This window comes from Oryx dammah, unplaced genomic scaffold, assembly GCF_014754425.2.
Source record: "Oryx dammah isolate SB20612 unplaced genomic scaffold, SCBI_Odam_1.1 HiC_scaffold_28, whole genome shotgun sequence".
Classification (NCBI taxonomy): Eukaryota; Metazoa; Chordata; class Mammalia; order Artiodactyla; family Bovidae; genus Oryx; species Oryx dammah.
In genome coordinates this window covers 1,859,223-1,879,532 of record NW_024070212.1, presented here as the reverse complement: position 1 = coordinate 1,879,532, position 20,310 = coordinate 1,859,223, and the positions used below count along the sequence as shown (strand labels likewise).

Genomic DNA, 20,310 nt, shown 5'->3' with positions numbered 1-20,310 from the left:
CATCTTATGGAAAGCCTGAACACACCTTTTGGCCAGCCCCAATACTTTCAGCTTTTATTCTCAGTCACTGCTAAGTCACTTTAGTCGTGTCCGACTCTGTGCGACCCCATAGATGGCAGCCCACCAGGCTCCGCCATCCCTGGGATTCTCCAGGCAAGAACACTGGAGTGGGTTGCCATTTCCTTCTCCAATGCATGAAAGTGAAAAGTGAAAGTGAAGTCACTGAGTCGTGTCCAACTCTCAGCGACCCCATGGACTACAGCCTACCAGGCTCCTCCGTCCATGGGATTTTCCAGGCAAGAGTACTGGAGTGGGGTGCCGTTGCCTTCTCCGATTCTCAGTCACACTAGCTCATAATTTCAGAAATCTAAATCTGTCCCCTTTGTCGAAAAGGACAGAGTGGAGCACTGACAGACTTCAGAGGCATTGTCCGTTTGGTTTCAGCAGTTAAAAAGCTAGGCACTTCTCCCTTGAAAAGATTTTTTTTTTAAATCAAAAGCTGTAAATTCAATTAGGCACCACACTATAACTAATTCTCTCATTGTGGTAGGAACTGACTCTGTGTCACATATATGCTCAGGAGCATAAAACATCAGAAAACCTTTCTTGATCCCTCCAAGCAGATGAGACTTTGCCTTCTCTGAGCTGACATCACAGAGATCAGTCTTACCACATGCTCCTTTCTATTTTTTTACTCATTTTATTTCCATTTACAAGCCCCCCAAAACCATTCTGCTGGACTGTAAACTCCTTGAGAAAAAAAATTGTAGGCATTCATTAATTTATTTTTTGATTTGAAAACAGAATGGTGTTGGGCTGATTTTTATCTGTAATTTAGATCAGAGAACTCTCTGAGGTGTGGTGATATTTTAAAAAGAAATATCCTACAATATTTAATAACAAATATCCTACAATATCTTTATTGGTCAAAGACCAGCATTTTTTGGAAAATGACTTTATTTGTCTTTTGAATTTCAGTCTGATCCAAGTCCTTTGGTTGGTGTGGTTTTCATACTTCATCTCCTCTAATTTATTAGCCTCACCAACTTTGATTTTTAGTGGAGAGGCAATATTGGGATATTCATTTTGATGCCAAATTTTAAAAATTCTTATTGTTAAAAGATTAGAGCTGATGATTCTGATCCAATTAAGACTCAACTATTTTTCAGCTAATTTCCCCTTTAATACCAAATCCAATTTGTAGAACTTGCAAAAGTGTCTAAGGCATATATCCATGGGTATATAGCCTTGTTCTTCCTGTCCTATCTTAATAAGCTAAGCAAGGCTGTTTATGGATAATGGAACAGCTGCCAGATTCCACCCCCAGGGTGGCAGCAGCTCAGTTGTGGGAGGAGTGATGCTTAAAATTTGCATATTCTCTGTATACATACAGTAGGCATATATCCTTATTAGTTTGAAAAATGACATTTCAAAACCCTACTTGCCTATTTAGTTCTTTTGTTAAGAAGGATGAGTAGAGATCAGGTAGATATGAAAATAAAATGGATTCAAGCAAGGGAAGAGATGACTGCATTAATTAAGGTGGGAGATGATGGCAGCAATGACCAGGATAGTTGAGTAGAGATGGACCAATTCAAAGCTATTTTGAGATCCTATCTGAAGGACTTGGTGACCAACTGGATGAGAGAAGTGAGGAAGAGGAAGGGATAAGGATCAAGTCCCTGCATCTGGTTTGGGCTACTAGGTGGGTAACAGTGCCATCTGCTGAAATAAGAAATGCTGGAGTTGGTCTGAGGTTGAGAAACAGCAGATGAATTCCATTTCCTAGATAGAGGTTGAATTGGAAATGCTTGAAAGTCATTCAGGTAGAAATGTCCAGAAGGCAGTTGGATATGTGGGACTGAGGAACGGAAGAGAGGATGGACATAAAGACTGGCAGTCATCAGCGTACAGATGATGACTGAGGCCATGGACAAGGTCAGGTTTCCCAGGGAGAGGACCGTGGACCAACAGAAGCCCCAGCATCTAGGGGAAGTGCAGAGGAAGAACCGCCAGCATATAGTGAGATGGCTAGGAAAAGCTACAAAATACAGTGTTGAGGAGGACGAAGAGTATGAATGTGTCACCAGGGGTGCCAAATGCTGTTGAGAAGTCAAGGGGGGCAAGCTTTGAGAAGCATCCATTAGATGTAGCGATAAGGCAATCTTGGCAAGAGCTGGTGGTGAAAGTGACAGCGAGACAGAAGTTAGCTTCGGAGAGGAAATGGAGACATTGAATATTCAAAACTCTATCAAGGAGTTTGTCTGTGAAGAGGAGAAAGTGCACAGGGACGCAGCATTAGAGGACTAAGGGTTTTTGCAAACTGTTGTATTTTAATGCGAGAGATCTGAGCATGTATTGAATGCTGATGGGAAGAAGTCACTGAAGAAGGAAAGGCCGGACACATGAAGTGGGAATGGGGTGGGATTTGGAGATTCAATAAAAAGAGAACCTTGACAAAGCACTGGATCCAGAGCAGAGCAGGAGGAGACAGTCCTTTTTTTTTTTTTTTTTTTTTGTAAAGAGGTAATAAATAGCTGCTATGAAGAATGGGAGAAGGAGTCAGGATTCCTTTTCTCTCTCCCCCAATTTGGTAACTAACTGGCTATACTATATATAGCTCATCAAAGATGCCTTTTCAACTACACAGAACATTCAAAGAGTATTGTGTACAATGTAATCTGAAAAATTACTGTTGCTAGATGATTACCCTAAAATTGAAGTAGCATAAAAATATAAAATAGGCTAAATTTACATCTTTATAAATCAGCATTTCTTAACACTTCTAACATTCTTTGAAAAACAATCTACATGGAACAGTGGCTTAAGCCACCTTTCTTAAAGGAGAAACAGCTAAATGCCATTAGTAATTCTGGCCACGGGACCATGAGTACAGAAATGTGCCTGGCAGGGGTCATGAAGAATTCACTCCTGACTCAGTAAGCCAGATAACATAAGCCAGACTGGCTGCGGCCAAAGCTGGTTGTGCATCCTCCCCTTTTTCCTGGCTAACAGAATTCTGACTGTTCATTTCTGAGGTGAATAGGTGTTTTGGCCTAAGAGATGAGTCTTGGTGGGTCCAAGTCAAACCTGGTTTAGGAATGGAGACAGGAATAATTCTTGCCTATAAAATGACATGTAGAAGTCTGCTGGAAGGGAAGGAGATTTATGGAAAAGCTTTCCTCCCTCTTGGGAAAAGGAGCACAAGGAAGAAGCATCTTTTCCATCTCTGAACGCATATAGTATCTGAGACTATGGGATCTGGAGGGGAGCTCGTCCAGGAGAACAGAGGATGCACTCAGGATGCTGAACAGAAGATGGAAAGAAGCAGGTCCTTCAGTGATGCCACTTGAACTCTTCCATTAACCAACCCCAGAACCACCTTACCTTGGAATTTCTCACTATGTGAAATCATATTTTTTTCCTATTTTTTAAGCCACTTCTAACTACAGTTGGTTAGCATGGCAGGATGGAGTCAAAATGATTGAACTGCAACAAGCAGGAACTGGAAAAAAGTTGAAAAACAGGACAGAAGTATTTGCCATCCTATAAATAATAGTTATTTTATTAAGAGAATCTACTCAGTAAAAACTAAGGGGGAAGGGTCCTGGTGGGAAGGAAAGAGAAAGAAGATTGGGAGAAAAAGGCATCAACGAGCCTATTAATGCCTCTTTTGTCCTCTCCATCCTTTGGGAAAATGGACGGTATTGTCTTTATTTCTCTAATACCCTGTGTGTCCTTGATTATTAACTTTTACTTCTCAGTCTGTGACTCATTCCCAATCTCATACGTCAGAATTCTACTAATAGTTTCTGAGAGAGAAAAAACACAGGTACCAACTACTCCCTGAGGATACCCACCCCTTCATGGTGGGGCACTGACAGGTCACCAAATGAACTAGACATTCACCCCCGCTTCCCGCTGAAGTCTGTCCAGAGCCCTCCAGGGGAGAAACGTCTGTTTCACCAACCCTAGTGGCTCATTTACAACTAGGGATTTAAAAGTCACCTCCTAAATATATTCTGTGCACAGTTCTAACCTTTACTACTCTGTATAGACCTCTTCAGATGCCTCTAGGAAAGCTACATTTTAATGCCCCTATACTCTTCTACCCCTGCCTATAACAACAAATTTATCATGCCCTCAGAGGTGCTAATCATCATCCAAATAAACTCTCCTTACCAGTTATTTCTTCTCTGTCTAGGATATACACTAGGCAACTTGGGCCTCATCCTAAAGACTTCTAGCATCTAACTGCTTGCTCCTTCAAAGCATCTCTCAGGTTTGACACTCAGCTCCCTTTGTCTGCATCATAACGTCCCACCTGAAACAAATCAATCACACCTCGGCTAAAGGTCTCTAGTTCTCCTCTGTCCTACTCACTGCCAGCTTTGTCAGCATGACACTCAGGAGCCTGGCTACAGGGCTTCTTGTTTCCTGTGGCACCAACCCAGGCTCTTTGGAGGGGTTCCAAGGCCCTGCCTAATCTGGCTCCACCATATTCTTCCACGGTCTTCCAGTCAGACCAACAAGCTGGACACTGTCACACACACACTGTTCTTTTAGCTCTGGGTTTCCACTATGCTGGCCTGTGAGTGCCTCTGCTTCCCTAATCCATCTTACTCCTCTAAGCCCAGCCCTAATCTTACCTCCTCCCTGAAGACTTTGTAAGCGTTCCAGCTCTTGCTTCTTTGAACCCCCAGTACATACATTACAGCATCCAATTGTCTAGTAAAGGTCCAGTCTCTTTCCCTGGCTGGCCTATGCTGCTGGTTAGACAAACCATGTCATGTCCTACACTTCTGGGTGTTCCTCAGAGTACCCGGTAAAGTCCTGAGCACTAGGTATGGAAGAGATAACCATTTATTAACTGAATGATCAACATTCAGGGGGTACCTTGCTTCTTTTTCTTATAATTTTGGTTATTGTGGGGGCCAGGAAGAAAGCAAGGGGCAGCTGTGTCCTGCAGCCCTTGGCAAGCTTGACATGCATTTCAGGAGATATCTGATACAGCTGCCAGGATCCCATTTCCAGAATGGAGATAATCACTGTGCACAGAAGCATCACTGGGCTGATGGTTCTTATCAGCAAGGAGTCAGAGCGGAAGCCCGATAGGAGCGCGGGGCAGGACAGTCTGGAACTGCATTTACCACTGCGGCTTCCTCCAGTGGAGTCACTTGGTGCCAGGGGAGGCGGATGCGGCTTGTCCGTCAGCATGCCAGATGAGGGGGCTCCTCCCACGGGGACAGAGGGGATGGAATAAGGGCCAGGGACACCGGAGACAGAGGGAGGGTACCCGGCCTTTGCTGCTTTCCCTGCTTCATACACTGTGGAGGGAGACGAAGAGCAACAGAGATTACATCGTTCCACCCTCCACAACCCTCACACCAAAAATCCCTGAAGATGCGCTTAAGGGAGCTGCTGGATGTCTGCGCGGGCGCGGGCTTGCGTGTGTACGTGCGTGTGTTCTACTGGGCCTTGATTCATTGGAAACACTCTCCCCCACTCTCTTGGACTCCTCCAGCAGTGACATAAGGGATTACAGTGTTTAGTAGTACCTAGCAACTGAGTAATTCAGTGGTGCTGGGAGCTGTCACAGCAGCCTCCCCTGGGACAGCGGCAGCCCACTCGTAACCACCCTGAGGCAGTCTGCAGGCTGCCTCAGCCCTCTGTAGGAGGCCTAGCACTGGGACTGCCCAGGGTTGCTTCCCAGAGGATCTTAACCTCTTCTAGAGAGGCCAAGCCAGCAACGCGCTGACACATGGCCCTGCTCTTTGAGTTCAAAAGCAGAGCAAATAACCTGACACCTCACAGAAACCGCTGGGTTCCTAAGGATACCAAAGATACATATCGTGTCTCTCTCCTTCAAGATGTTTCTGGCAAGGGTGCCAAACTTAATGCCTATATGGGCTTGGCTAGGGAGGTAAAATTGTGAATCCCCAAATGAGGACTAGCTCCTTTGTGGACCATTTTGTCATAGGAGTAAATAAAACTCATCTGTGGCTAGAGGGGACCCAAAGGCTGTACTCTGAATATGCTGCTGGTAAAAAGAAGAGTTCTCTGCATGTGAGAGGCATGGCCAGAGAAAGTTTTCTCTAGTTTGGATGCCCAAGGAGAGGGCCAAATCCTTCCCCCACAACCTCACCATCCTGAACGTGCCCTTCCTTTCATCAATAGTGTTAAAGAGAATTCCAAATGCAGGGGCGGTAAGTGTGGATCAAAACCATGGAGAGGCGCCTGTGTGTGAGAAGGCAAACAGGAATGGTCATCTCAGGAAGTCAGGGGCTCCCAGCAGAGGACAGTCTGGAATGATCCATTCTGGGGTGGAAAGGTGGCGGACGAGGCGCTCAGGGCACACCGCTGTCTGATGGGAAGGTGGCGTGTCTTTTGGTCAATCCGTGTCTCCCCATGCGTCAGGTTACTCACAGGCCTGAGGGCAGCAGCAGGAGTCTGGGCAACACGGGCAGCGGATGTAGCAACAGCAGCTATGAGGGCAACACTGGCACCAGCAGACCCCCACCAAGACGAAGAAGAGGAAGACTCCCAGGATCACCAGACCGACAAACACCCACTCTGGAAGGATGCACAGAGAAACCCACACTCGCGGCGGCCCCCTGCGGGGGTCGCCCCGTGCGAGGACGAGTGCGAGCGCCCTGGGGAAGAAGGCACCTTGTAACAGGGCGCAGAGCCCCCCAGACTCAGGAGGGGCTCTGAGGCTGAGAGGTGCAGGCCGTCCCAGGGCTGGGGCGTGGAGGGCAGGGACGGTTACCCGGGTCATACTGAGCACACATAATGTCCAGTATGAAATGCTGGGAGCAGTTTCAGGGCCCCTTTCCAGGGAAAGGGCTTACCTTATTGATTGTGGTGTCAGAAGAGGTAGGGGACAAGAGCAGAGAAATTGTTGGCTGGGGACAGGGGACTTTGCCTGCTGAGCTATAAAGTGGTGCTTTCCATGAATACATATCTTTTGTAGTCAAGTTAATCTTATCCCTTAATAGTGTAAGTCCTGAGAAAAGTTCTCTGTGTCTGTGTGGTCTAAATCAGAACACCTGTAGGCAGTCCAGGTCCCTTATGCAGCCATCTGCTTTCCTTGCTGACCGCCTCTTGACACCTTTCCTGTGCTCAGCATCAGAGCTGAGATTAAAACAATTTCCTAGAAAAAACTAGAGACATAGGCTCTGATAGAGAAATGCTGTCCCTGTCCCCTAAGAATGGTTTGATCACAGGCAGGCTGACCATGCTACATAGCCAGCATAGCCACAGACTAAAGGGATTCAGGCTGTGATGACTGGTAAGGCTAATGTGTATATCTGACCATGTTAACGTCAGCTGTTTTCACAGCTCTGCCAGAGAGTGAACATGAATTTAATTCATTTGCCTATCCAACAGATAAAGAGAAAGGAAACAAATTCCATTTGGCTTAGATAAAAATGACTGTGGCCCTCGAGTGACTTGATGTCATGCTTTTGGGACTTGGCTATAAGACCTAATGTCCTGCTGGGGGCCTGGGACAGACTGGAATGAGCCATGATTTCCTTTCAAAGCAAAAGATTAAAGTGATTCATTTTGATTGAAAACCATCTACCAAAAATCCCTTTGCAACCAACTTCAAGTATATTTTGTTTGAATTTTAGTAATTAAATATTTCTTCAACAAAATATTCATTCATTTGGAGCTTGAGAATACGACATTTTGGTTAGATAAAGGGTTTTGTGATAATGATAAAGTTATTTGACCTTTGCTTAGAACATAATTTTCTCAGAGAAAACACACAACTTAGATTTCCTAAGTGTCCCTCTTCACTCACCCAACAGAAACACACTCAAATTAACTAGGTCACCCTCTCCTCAGGACGGAAGTGAGAAGGCCAGAATGTTCTGGAAGAGCTTCTTGCTGAGGACAGTAGACGGTTGAAGGCTTTGGCATTGCCCTTGCACTAACATAGTAACACAATGTGACCTGAGATAGATATGGGCCCTGAGGACTAGAAGAGCTGGGTGCTATGATCGCTACAACTCGGGTCAGGCAGGCAAGGATTAAAGACTGGCAGGTTGCCTTGGAGAAACAAAAAATGTTAGCCATGAAAGGATTCTTGGAGTCAGAAGGAGGGGAGAATTCGGAGGGCTCAGACCAGGTATGAGAAATACAATACCTTTTCCTTGAGACTTGGGGATGCAACAACTAGTTTGAAGCAATGCAGCGTAACACTGTGGGTTTTTTTGTGATGAAAAAATGAGTACAAATTGACTGAACTCTGGATAAGGCAGATCACAAAGAAATGTCTACTTGTGATCTTGGGATCAACATCAGTAAGAAGAATGTCTGTATTTGGGTTAACCAGCTAATGGGGAAGGATCTGGAGATTTCACAGAAGAGTGAAGCTCAACTGTGAGGACTCTGGATATTTCTTAGAACTTGAATCAAGTCTAAAACAATCACCAGGATTAGTTTGTATCTTTCTGTTGCTCTCAATTATTAGCTCTTAACCCTTTGGCAGAAGCCCTCCAAAGGAAAACTGAATCTCACCCTTTTCTACTTTCTGTGTTTGGATATGTCCTCTCCCGTAGTTCATTCTTGTTTCTCTCTGAGCTCCTTCCATGATGAACTATAGTGCAACATCAAACTACTGCTGGCTTGTCTAGCTGATATGTTCAACAGAAGCTACATAAAAAGACAGAAGTGGGCATTTGGTGCAGGTGTCCTTGACAGGGTCCATGGACCCCAGGGATTTAGGAGGTCAAAAAGTCCTAAATTGCTTTCTTATTGCTTTGTTATTGTATACAAAGTCATATGCTGCTGCTGCTGCTGCTGCTAAGTCACTTCAGTCGTGTCCAACTCTGTGCGACCCCATAGACGGCAGCCCACCAGGCTCCGCTGTCCTTGGGATTCTCCAGGCAAGAACACTGGGGTGGGTTGCCATTTCCTTCTCCAATGCATGAAAGTGAAAAGTAAAAGTAAAGTCGCTCAGTCGTATCTGACTCTTCGCGATCCCAGACTGTAGCCCACCAGGCTCCTCCATCCATGGGATTTTCCAAGCAAGAGTACTGGAGTGGGGTGCCATTGCCTTCTCCAAAAGCAATATAGATTGTATACAAAGCAGTATAGACCTGTAAATGTGTACTTTTCAAGGTAGGAGGGGTACATAGCATTCATAAGGTTTGAAAAAATGTTTTGATAAAGTTAGAAAAGGCAATTCCAAGTAACATGGTTGTACAATACTGAATGGGTAAACATTAAACTTGGGCTTCCCTGATAGCTCAGCTGGTACAGAATCTGCCTGCAATGCAGATCCCGGTTTGATTCCTGGGTCGGGAAGATCTGCTAGAGAAGGGATGGGCTACCCACTCCAGTATTCTTGGGCTTCCTTTGTGGCTTGGCTGGTTAAGAATCTGCCTGCAATGCAGGAGACCTGGGTTCGATCCCTGGGTTGGGAAGATCCCCTGGAGAAGGGAAAGGCTACCCACTCCAGTATTCTGGCCTGGAGAATTCCATGGACTGTATAGTCCATGGGGTCGCAAAGAGCTGGACATGACTGAGCGACTTCCACTTTCACGTTCAAACATGAAACTTAGGGAACAAGGAATGCAGATAAATAGCAACTCCATTAAAAACACTTACAGCAACTGGGTGCAACCAAGATACTGAGACTGTCACAGGGCCTGCGTAACTGACACAGAAGGACTGGGCCCCGTCTCAGCCTGTTTTTAACTACCATTATTCTTTTAGGGCCTAGTAACAGAAGAAATACAATTTGAAGCCTCTTCCAATGGGCTTAGTTCATCCTGGAAAATACCACAGACATATATAGACAAATGTGCAAATAAGTTAAAGGAGCAATTAGTAACTAATGCAGAAGCAAGACAGATGGAGGGATAGCAAATTAAGCAAATACAGAGTTAAATGACTGAATACCTGGCATAATCTCCACAGCAAAACTGGGCAAGAGATCAGCAAGCAGCCCTGTTCTGCCTAGAAGAGGTGGAAGGAAAAGAAGAAAAGCAGTTACTCCAAAGGCAAATATAGCCTGAAGTCTGGCTTCAGTTGGTACCATCCCTACATGGGGCCACTGATCCCTGCTCTTTGAGTGATGAAAGGCACATCTGCAAGGCTGGGCCCAGTCAAGACAATGGCCTTCTCCATCAATCCGCGGCAGCCATTTAGAAGAACTCTGCACCTAAACTAGGCAGAAGCAGAAACAGAACTTTCTTTCCAACTATTACAGAAGGAGGAGATCTTTGCTTCAAACACAGAAACATCCTGCTTGGCACATACCATCTCCATTCATTTATACATGCACATATTATTTTATTGGAAAGTCAAACACATCTGTATCTAAATGGTCAACCTATATCTTCACACATCTATATACAGCCCCATGTCCATATAAAAACAAAAGTACAGACTTGGTTTTAACTTAGAATTATCTCCCTACATGATTCTATTTATAGACTAAAGATATGTCAATGATTAAAATTTTCAAAGGGAAGGAAAAGATACAGCTAGATCAGTTACACATTCTTCAACATTCCTTCTGGCTTCAGAAACACTCTGTACAATGTATATGGTATGGCTCTTCCATATGGCACCCACAGCTGGTGTGGTACGGGACCAAGTGCCTTCTGCATGACACAGCACAGAAACTTAAGGGCTGGTGTCAGAACAGGTGCTGCTCAGGACTCTGGGAAGCAAAGAGCTGTGCAAGAAACAGCACCCTGGAAGATGTGGGGAAGGAGATTAGTCTTTAAAAAAAAAAACTGGCCTGATTTATACAGAAAGAAGGGCTGAATCTTCCACCGTGTTCTCATATCCAGGTAAATGCAAAGGCCAGGATAGAACTTCTGCCCCTACCAGGTTCTATCACATGCAGCCCTTAATAAACAAGTTCTACTAGGTAACCACTAGCAAACTTGACTCATTTCAGACTTGTGGCGGCAAAGGTCACTATGATTCCTAAGCCTGCAACTGAATCTGACTTCATTTATGGGCATGACATATGCCTATAGAATAGCTCTGTCCAGTAGAAATTAATGTGAGTAACTGGCAATTTTAGCATTTCCAGTAATAGCATTAAAATAGCACTTTTTTTTTTTTTAAGTTGAAATTAGTTCTCCCTCTGGAAGAGCCCAGCATTGGATCCTGCTGGGGGGTCCCAGCCTCATGTCCTTCTGCAAGAGGAGATGGCTGATCCTTGGCACAAATGCATTGGTTATGCAGTAACCCTAGCAAGGTAAGCTGGAGAGGTGGTTCATGAAGCTCTAAGAAATGAAACGAATGCTATGATGAAAAGCTCTCCAGTTGATTTGGTAACTGCTACTGGCTTCCCTGGTGACTCAAATGGTAAAGAATCCGCCTGTCAATGCAGGAGACCCACCTTCGATTACTGGGTTGGGAAGATGCCCTGGAGAGGAAATGAAAATCGACTCCAGCATTCCTGCCTGGAAAACCCCACGGACAGAGGAGCCTAGCAGGCTACAGTCCATGTGGTTGCAAAGAGTCAGACATGACTGAGCAACTAACACAAACATACACTGATCATAAAGTTGAAAAAATGTTTACCTCTTCCATAAAGGAAAAGTATCTGTGGTGTTGGAGAGACTCCTGAGAGTCTATTGGACTGTAAGGAGATCCAACCAGTCAATCCTAAAGGAAATCAGTCCTGAATATTCACTGGAAGGACTGATGCTGAAGCCGAAACTCCAATACTTTGGCCACCTGATGTGAAGAACTGACTCACTGGAAAAGACCCTGATGCTGGGAAAGATTTAAGGCAGGAGAAGAGGACAACAGAAGATGAGATGGTTGGATGGCATCACCAACTCGATGGACATGAGTTTGAGCAAGCTCCGAGAGTTGGTGATGAACAGGGAAGCCTGGCGTGCTGTAGTCCATGGGGTAGCAAAGAGCTGGACATGACTGAGCAACTGAACTGAACTGATATATCTCACAGTTTGATTGGTGAGTAATCTGTGGCAGTTAGGGAAAAAATGGTGTCTTAACTGACAATCCTACATGAATCATTGACCCTACTGATGGAACAACTAACTTTGTACATGGGTGCATACTAAGTCATTTCAGTTCAGTTCAGTTCAGTCCTGTCCGACTCTTTGTGACCCCATGAATCACAGCATGCCAGGCCTCCCTGTCCATCACCAACTCCTGGAGTTCACTCAGACTCACGTCCATCGAGTCAGTGATGCCATCCAGCCTTCTCATCCTGGGTCATCCCCTTTTCCTCCTACCCCCAATCCCTCTCAGCATCAAAGTCCTTTCTAATGAGTCAACTCTTCGCATGAGGTGGTCAAAGTACTGGAGTTTCAGCTTTAGCATCATTCCTTCCAAAGAAATCTCAGGGTTGATCTCCTTCAGAATGGACTGGTTGGATCTCCTTGCAGTCCATGGGACTCTCAAGAGTCTTCTCCAACACCACAGTTCAAAAGCATCAATTCTTCAGCACTCAGCCTTCATCACAGTCCAACTCTCACATCCATACATGACCACAGGAAAAACCATAGCCTTGACTAGACAGACCTTAGTCAGCAAAGTAATGTCTCTGCTTTTGAATATGCTATCTAGGTTGGTCATAACTTTTCTTCCAAGGAGTAAGCGTCTTTTAATTTCATGGCTGCAATCACCATCTGCAGTGATTTTGGAGCCCCAAAAAATAAAGTCTGACATTGTTTCCACTGTTTCTCCATCTATTTCCCATGGAGTGATGGGACCGGATGCCATGATCTTAGTTTTCTGAATGTTGAGCTTTAAGCCAACTTTTTCACTCTGCTCTTTCACTTTGCTCAAGAGGCTTTTTAGCTCCTCTTTACTTTCTGCCATAAGGGTGTTGTCATCTGCATATCTGAGGTTATTGATATTTCTCCTAGAAATCTTGATTCCAGCTTGTGCTTCTTCCAGTCCAGCGTTTCTCATGATGTACTCTGCATAGAAGTTAAATAAGCAGGGTGACAATATACAGCCTTGACGTACTCCTTTTCCTATTTGGAACCAGTCTGTTGTTCCATGTCCAGTTCTAACTGTTGCTTCCTGGCCTGCATACAAATTTCTCAAGAGGCAGGTCAGGTGGTCTGGTATTCCCATCTCTTGAAGAATTTTCCACAGTTTGTTGTGATCCACACAGTCAAAGGCTTTGGCATAGTCAATAAAGCAGAAATAGATGTTTTTCTGGAACTCTCTTGCCTTTTCGATGATCCAGCGGATGTTGGCAATTTGATCTCTGGTTCCTCTGCCTTTTCTAAAACCAGCTTGAACATCAGGGAGTTCACGGTTCACGTATTGCTGAAGCCTGCCTTGGAGAATTTTGAACATTACTTTACTAGCATGTGAGATGAGTGCAATTGTGTGGTAGTCTGAGCATTCTTTGGCATTTCCTTTCTTTGGGATTGGAATGAAAACTGACCTTTTCCAGTCCTGTGGCCACTGCTGAGTTTTCCAAATTTGCTGGCATATTGAGTGCAGCACTTTCACAGCATCATCTTTCAGGATTTGAAATAGCTCAGCTGGAATTCCATCACCTCCACTAGCTTTGTTCGTAGTGATGCTTTCTAAGGCCCACTTGACTTCACATTCCAGGATGTCTGGCTCTGGATGAGTGATCACACCATCGTGATTATCCGGGTCGTGAAGATCCTTTTTGTACAGTTCTGTGTGTTCTTGCCATCTCTTCGTAATATCTTCTGCTTCTGTTAGGTCCATACCATTTCTGTCCTTTATCAAGCCCATCCTTGCATGAAATGTTCCCTTGGTATCTTTAATTTTCTTGAAGAGATCTCTAGTCTTTCCCATTCTGTTGTTTTCCTCTATTTCTTTGCATTGATCGCTGAAGAAGGCTTTCTTATCTCTTCTTGCTATTCTTTGGAACTCTGCATTCAGATGCTTATATCTTTCCTTTTCTCCTTTGCTTTTTGCCTCTCTTCTTTTGACAGCTATTTGTAAGGCCTCCCCAGACAGCCATTTTGCTTTTTTGCATTTCTTTTCCATGAGGATGGTCTTGATCCCTGTCTCCTGTACAATGTCACGAACCTCATTCCATAGTTCATCAAGCACTCTATCTATCAGATCTAGGCCCTAAAATCTATTTCTCACTTCCACTGTATAATCATAAGGGATTTGATTTAGGTCATACCTGAATGGTCTAGTGGTTTTCCCTGCTTTCTTCAATTTAAGTCTGAATTTGGTAATAAGGAATTCATGATCTGAGCCACAGTCAGCTCCTGGTCTTGTTTTTGTTGACTGTATAGAGCTTCTCCATCTTTGGCTGCAGAGAATATAATCAATCTGATTTCAGTGTTGACCATCTGGTGATGTCCATGTGTAGAGTCTTCTCTTGTGTTGTTGGCAGAGGGTGTTTGCTATGACCAGTGCATTTTCTTGGCAAAACTCTATTAGACTTTGCCCTGCTTCATTCCACATTCCAAGGCCAAATTTGCCTGTTACTCCAGGTGCTTCTTGACTTCCTACTTTTGCATTCCATTCCCCATAATGAAAAGGACATCTTTTTTGGGTGTTAGTTCTAAAAGGTCATGTAGGTCTTCATAGAACCGTTCAACTTCAGCTTCTTCAGCATCACTGGTTGGGGCATAGACTTGGATTACTGTGATATTGAATGGTTTGCCTTGGAAACGAACAGAGATCATTCTGTCGTTTTTGAGATTGCATCCAAGTACTGCATTTCGGACTCTTCTGTTCACCATGATGGCTACTCCATTTCTTCTGAGGGATTCCTACCCACAGTAGTAGATATAATGGTCATTTAAGTTAAATTCACCCATTCCAGTCCATTTTAGTTCACTGATTCCTAGAATGTCAACGTTCTCTCTTGCCATCTCCTATTTGACCACTTCCAATTTGCCTTGATTCATGGACCTGACATTCCAGGTTCCTATGCAATATTGCTTTTTACAGCATCGGACCTTGCTTCTATCACCAGTCACATCCACTGCTGGGTATTGTTTTTGCTTTGGCTCCATCCCTTCATTCTTTCTGGAGTTATTTCTCCACTGACCTCCAGTAGCGTACTGGGCACCTACTGACCTGGAGAATACCTCTTTCAGTATCCTATCATTTTATCCTAGTCATTTCAGTTGTGTCCAACTCTTTGAGACTCTATAGACTGTAGCCTGCCAGGCTCCTCTGTCCATGGGATTCTCCAGGCAAGAGTCTTAGAGTAGGTTTCCATTCCCTTTTCCAGGGATCTTCCTGATCCAGGCATCAAACCTGCATCTCTTGTCTCCTGCATTGGCAGACTGGCTCTTTATCACTAGTGCCACCTGGGAAGCCCCAACTTTGTACATAGGTATGTTTTAAAATTTTTAATATTGTAATTACTGTTTGTGTATTAACTGAATGGACTGTTCGATGTTTTTCACAAGCACATATACTTTAGAGACTTTTGTAATTCGTAAAGGAAAATGTGCTATGCATACTTTTCATCAGCTGTGGAAGAGATGAATTATTAATGTTGTAGACTTATCTTGTGTGGTGAAGCGCTCGGTTCACCATTCTTTTTCTCACCGTTGAAACCACATAAAAATGTATGCAAGCAACGCTGCTGCTTTGAGATCAAGTAAGGAACTAATAAACTCAGTCTGGAGAGTTGTCTCTCCTAGATTGAATGGGTTCAATCTAGGACAGAAAGAAGTTAAGAGAGCATGGATTTTAGAATGTGTGACCTTATGACCTTAGACAAGTTATTTAATCTTTCTAAGCCTCAAATTTGTTTTTTAAATTTTATAAAATGGGCATATTCATGGTACCTGCCTCATAGAATTGTTGATAGGACTCAATGAGTTGTACTTTTATTATATATATATATAATATACATATATATATATATATAATATAGTGCCTGGCACAAAGTGAAAGGTAAAGGTGTTAGTTGCTCAGTTGTGTCTAACTCTGCGTCTCCATGGACTATAACCCACCATGCTCCTCCTCCAATTCTCCAGGCAATAATCCTGGAGTGGATAGCCATTACCTTCTCCAGGGATCTTCCTAACCCAAGGATTAAACCTGGTTCTCCTGCACTGCAGTCAGATTCTTCACCATCTGAGCCACCAGGGCCTGGCACAAAGTAAATATATAATTCAGGATATATCGAAGGAAGCCTGATGGAATTTCCAAGGAGAATTCCAATGATTAGCCTAGTTTGGTGGGATGACACATAGTTATTATATCTTTACTAACAGAATTTTTAAAGCCATAAAGCTAAGATGTAGAATCTATACATGATGGAATGTTAATGAGGAAAGATGCTTATAACATCATATAACATAGAGATTATAATATAGTGTATAGTATGATCCCATTTTTGTTAAAACTGTATTCATGGAATTCAACATTTAAAAGGTATAAAATGGCATGCAGTGCCAAGTGGGCCTCTCACTTCTGACCCCAGCTTCTCAGGACCCATCTCTAGAGGTGACCATTGTTATGAGTTTCTGTGAATCCTTGCAGAGATGTCTCATGCCTGTAGAAGCGTCCTGTATGTATGCATCTGCACATCCTGTCCACCCTATCCCCCACCATTTAGGGAAAGGGTTGCATACTGTACACATAGGGGAGGAGGGATGAAACAATTCATATGAAAAACTTTGTAAACAGTTATATTATGGAAAAATGTGTTTGTTGAAAGTAAGTTCTATCTTGGTAAATTTGTGTTTTGTTTGAAAGATTTCCTTTTGTAGCTGTTTCAGTTGGCTTTGTTGTAAATAAAAAGGTATGTTGTTTAAATTTAAAAAATATGAAATTAGCTTCATAATATTTTCACTTATATCAATGTAGCCAAAATATTAACACTTCAAAGGCTCAGTGGCCACACATCACTATTACAAAGCACAACTCCAGGCGTCTGGTCTCTCTGGCTCACTTAGAAGACAACTTTTCCTCTTGAGATGTGTTAAAGAAAAAGCTGCCCATGTATGTGGCTTATATTTTGAGTCTAAAGGACATAGTTGGTCACTGATCCTCTCCTCTATCAAATCACTCCACAGAAAAGCAGCTCTGACAAAAGTCAAAGAAAAGAGGAGCTCTTCCAGGCCTAGAGGAAGACACTGCAGCAGAGGCAAGGCACAAGGGAGTCGGGTGAGAGGACTCTTTGCTCACTTTATTTTTCTTGGCTCTCTTCAACTACACCAGGCCAGTGTAGTGAAATGTGTCCCGGTCACGTCTCCTGCATGTGCCACACTTGAAAAGTTAATCAGGACCAGAGTACATTCCCAGGAAAATGTAGCATGGAGTGGGCCACTAGGTTAGCTCTGTTTTAGGTTTTGGCAAGAAGGGTTTTTCCTTCTTTCTATCTTCCTTCTTGTGCAGCTGACACGGTAAGAGCAGTCTGCTGCTTGCAAAGACAAGTGGGGGCCAAGTAGGCCACTGGAAAATGGCATCTTGAAGGAGAGTTCTCTGACTAGCCTCTGGCCTCAGCCCTCATGAAAGGCTGAGAGGTAATGGTAAAGCTTACATGTGGTCCAGTCCAGTTCCCTATGAGAGACACAGACATGGGCCTAAAGTCGAAGCAAGTGATGAAGAGCATCCATTGGTCTCATATGGAGTGTTCTGTGGACAAATATTTCTTGGAAATCAATAAGGTAATAGACAGGTGGTCAAGGATTTGGGAATTTAGGATCTTAGACATCTCTTGAAGGAATAATTAGTATTAATTACCAGGCAACAGCCAATGATCAAAAAGTCAATATATTTTGCTTTTTATCAGGACAGTTATCAGATACTTAAGGTTTTTTTTAATATGGACAATTAGCACTTCTAAATATATCTCTTATCATGTCTAGTAAAATGAGACATTTATTGTGTTTACTCTCTAGTTCTCAAGCCTACCAATGTTTTAAACATCCTTTTATGTGCTATAGCCCAAATCACTAATTACATTCATAATAGAAATGTTACCGATGATACAAGCTATTGATTTGTATACAATTTCTCACAGAAAATTAGCTACTTGATAATCATTAACTATATAAAAAATCATTAACTATTATATAACTGTTATATAGAGCATGTTCTATTGGAGAAAGTAGTGGACTGGGAATCAGGGTAATAAAGGCAGCTTTGCCAAGAGTTTACTTGCTGACCGTTAACAGGCAAATTCCTTCCTCTTTCTAGGATTCAGTTTTCTCATTAGTCAAGTGAAATAGTTGAAGAAAGAGATCCATAAATAGGGAGACCTTACATCTTGGTTTGTCTAGGATAGTCCTGGTTTATGCCTGGTGTAATTATTAAGAACACCCCTTTTTAATTTCAAAGTCTTCTAATTTGGACAATTATTTATATGGTCACCCTATCCATAACATTTTCTGCTCTCAAATCTGATACTTAGTGATTAGAGTTGCAAACTCAACTCCATATATTTATATGGACCAGTAGGTAATGCAAACAAGTGCAGCTGCCCTTCTGTAATACAACCAACAGCAGTTAAGGGTATGGCAAACAGCATATTGTGTCTGTAGGGGCTGCTCCTACCCACCTCTAGACAATTGTTACTGCACAGAAATGTGTCTTCAAGGTTGCAAATCTTCCTATTTTTCAAGATTAGCCAGACCTCAGATTTTTATGTAAAAAATCCCGATTTTCAGATGTTGGCAACTGATTCATAAATTGTTAAAAAGCATTGGGCAAGCCATACAAAATATGTTTGGGGGCTATAAAACCTAGAGATCATGTGCTTGCAATCACTGAGGGGTATATATGAAAGTGAAAGCTGCTCCGATGTGTCCTACTCTTTGCGACCTCACGGACTACACAGTCCATGGAATTCCCCAGGCCAGAATACTGGAGTGGGTAGCCTTTCCCTTCTCCAGGGGATCTTCCCAGACCAGGGATCAAACCCAGGTCTCCCACATTGCAGGAGGATTCTTTACCAGCTGAGCCACAAGGGAACCCCAAGAATACTGGAGTGGGTAGCCTATCCCTTCTCCAGCACATCTTCCTGACCCAGGAATAGAACCAGGGTCTCCTGCATTGCAGGCAGATTCTTTACCAACTGAGCTATCAACACAGATATAATTATGATGGGTAAAACACAAAAGCTGGGTTTCCCCAGAGACTGTTTAAAACATCTTGACAGTGTTCTGACACTACTTCTACACACAGAATGTTAGTGAATATAAGCTCTAGGCACGATGTTCAAATTAAAATCTGAAAGCAACAGTATGACACACCGAATTGTTAGCCCTTATTTCTGGGGAACTGGAATGGGCATCATGAAGAACAATGAAGGGGCTTTCATTTTTTTAGATTTTTTTATATGTGTAATTAAGAAACTTAGAATAAGAAATATGGACAGGAGGTTCACAAAACTTGTCACTCCAACAGAGAGCCATGCATCAGGCTTCTCATTCTCCCTGAAGCAACAGCCAAAAGCTGAAGTTTCAGAAGCCAGTAAAGCCTTCCCATAATGCACCCATGCAGTGTTAGCCCCAGGGTGGTGTGAGTGACAGAATTTGGCAGTAAAGTGGGTAAAATTAAATGTCTTCAAAATTCAGAACATAGCAGGAGTTTGGGGATAGCTGATAATACCACTATGTTATGTCAACAGCAGAGAGAGGAGGGAAAGAGAGAAAAGCTCTCTGGCTTTTATACCGTGACCTATATTTTCCTGGAGCTAAAGGCATTTTAAAAAGTGGATTTATACTGAAATCCTATATTTCTGAAAGTCATTTTGCTTTCAGCTTCTTGCTTAACAATTTCTAAGAAATGCTGTTGTCAGTTAGAAATGCTCTAACTTTTCTTCCCATTCTCTTCTATTCTATCACATCCAATGAAGGTTTGATCTTTGACAGTCTGAACAACTGCAGTAAATACATTCCAGATTTCCACCACACTTTACCAACACTTGTGAATCACTGTCATTCTTCTAGGATTCAGTTAAAGAGTGGCAATTAGAAGTTACTTTAATGTCTAAGAAAAAGATAGAGAACAGACCTCACAAATAGAAGGCCACCTTTACTCTTTTCAAACCCAGCTCAAGTTATGAGTAGAAAATAGTTTTCATGTAAGCACTCAAATAGTTTTCCCCAAACCTTGCAGAATCCATTATTTTAAAGAAACTTCCACATGAATAGACCAAATGAATCAAGCATACTAACAGTCTGTAATGCACATACGCATGTACCAGTATCATACCATACCACACCACACCATACCACACCATACCATACCACACCACACCACACCACACCATACCACACCATACCATACCACACCATACCACACCATACCACACCACACCATACCACACCATACCATACCATACCATACCATACCACACCATACCATACCACACCATAC

General features: G+C 43.1%; 1 protein-coding gene across 1 annotated transcript in view; it reads right to left on the bottom strand.

Moving 5' to 3' along the window:
- The window catches only part of ILDR2 (immunoglobulin like domain containing receptor 2), a 76,037-nt gene that overhangs the window by 17,658 nt on the left and 38,069 nt on the right, over window positions 1-20,310 (bottom strand). The window contains exons 4-6 of the mRNA XM_040229961.1: window positions 9,913-9,969; window positions 6,427-6,573; window positions 5,151-5,327 (exon numbers count right to left, since the gene is read on the bottom strand). Coding sequence (XP_040085895.1) covers window positions 5,151-5,327; window positions 6,427-6,573; window positions 9,913-9,969 — 381 coding nt within the window. The remainder of the gene's footprint in view (window positions 1-5,150; window positions 5,328-6,426; window positions 6,574-9,912; window positions 9,970-20,310) is intronic.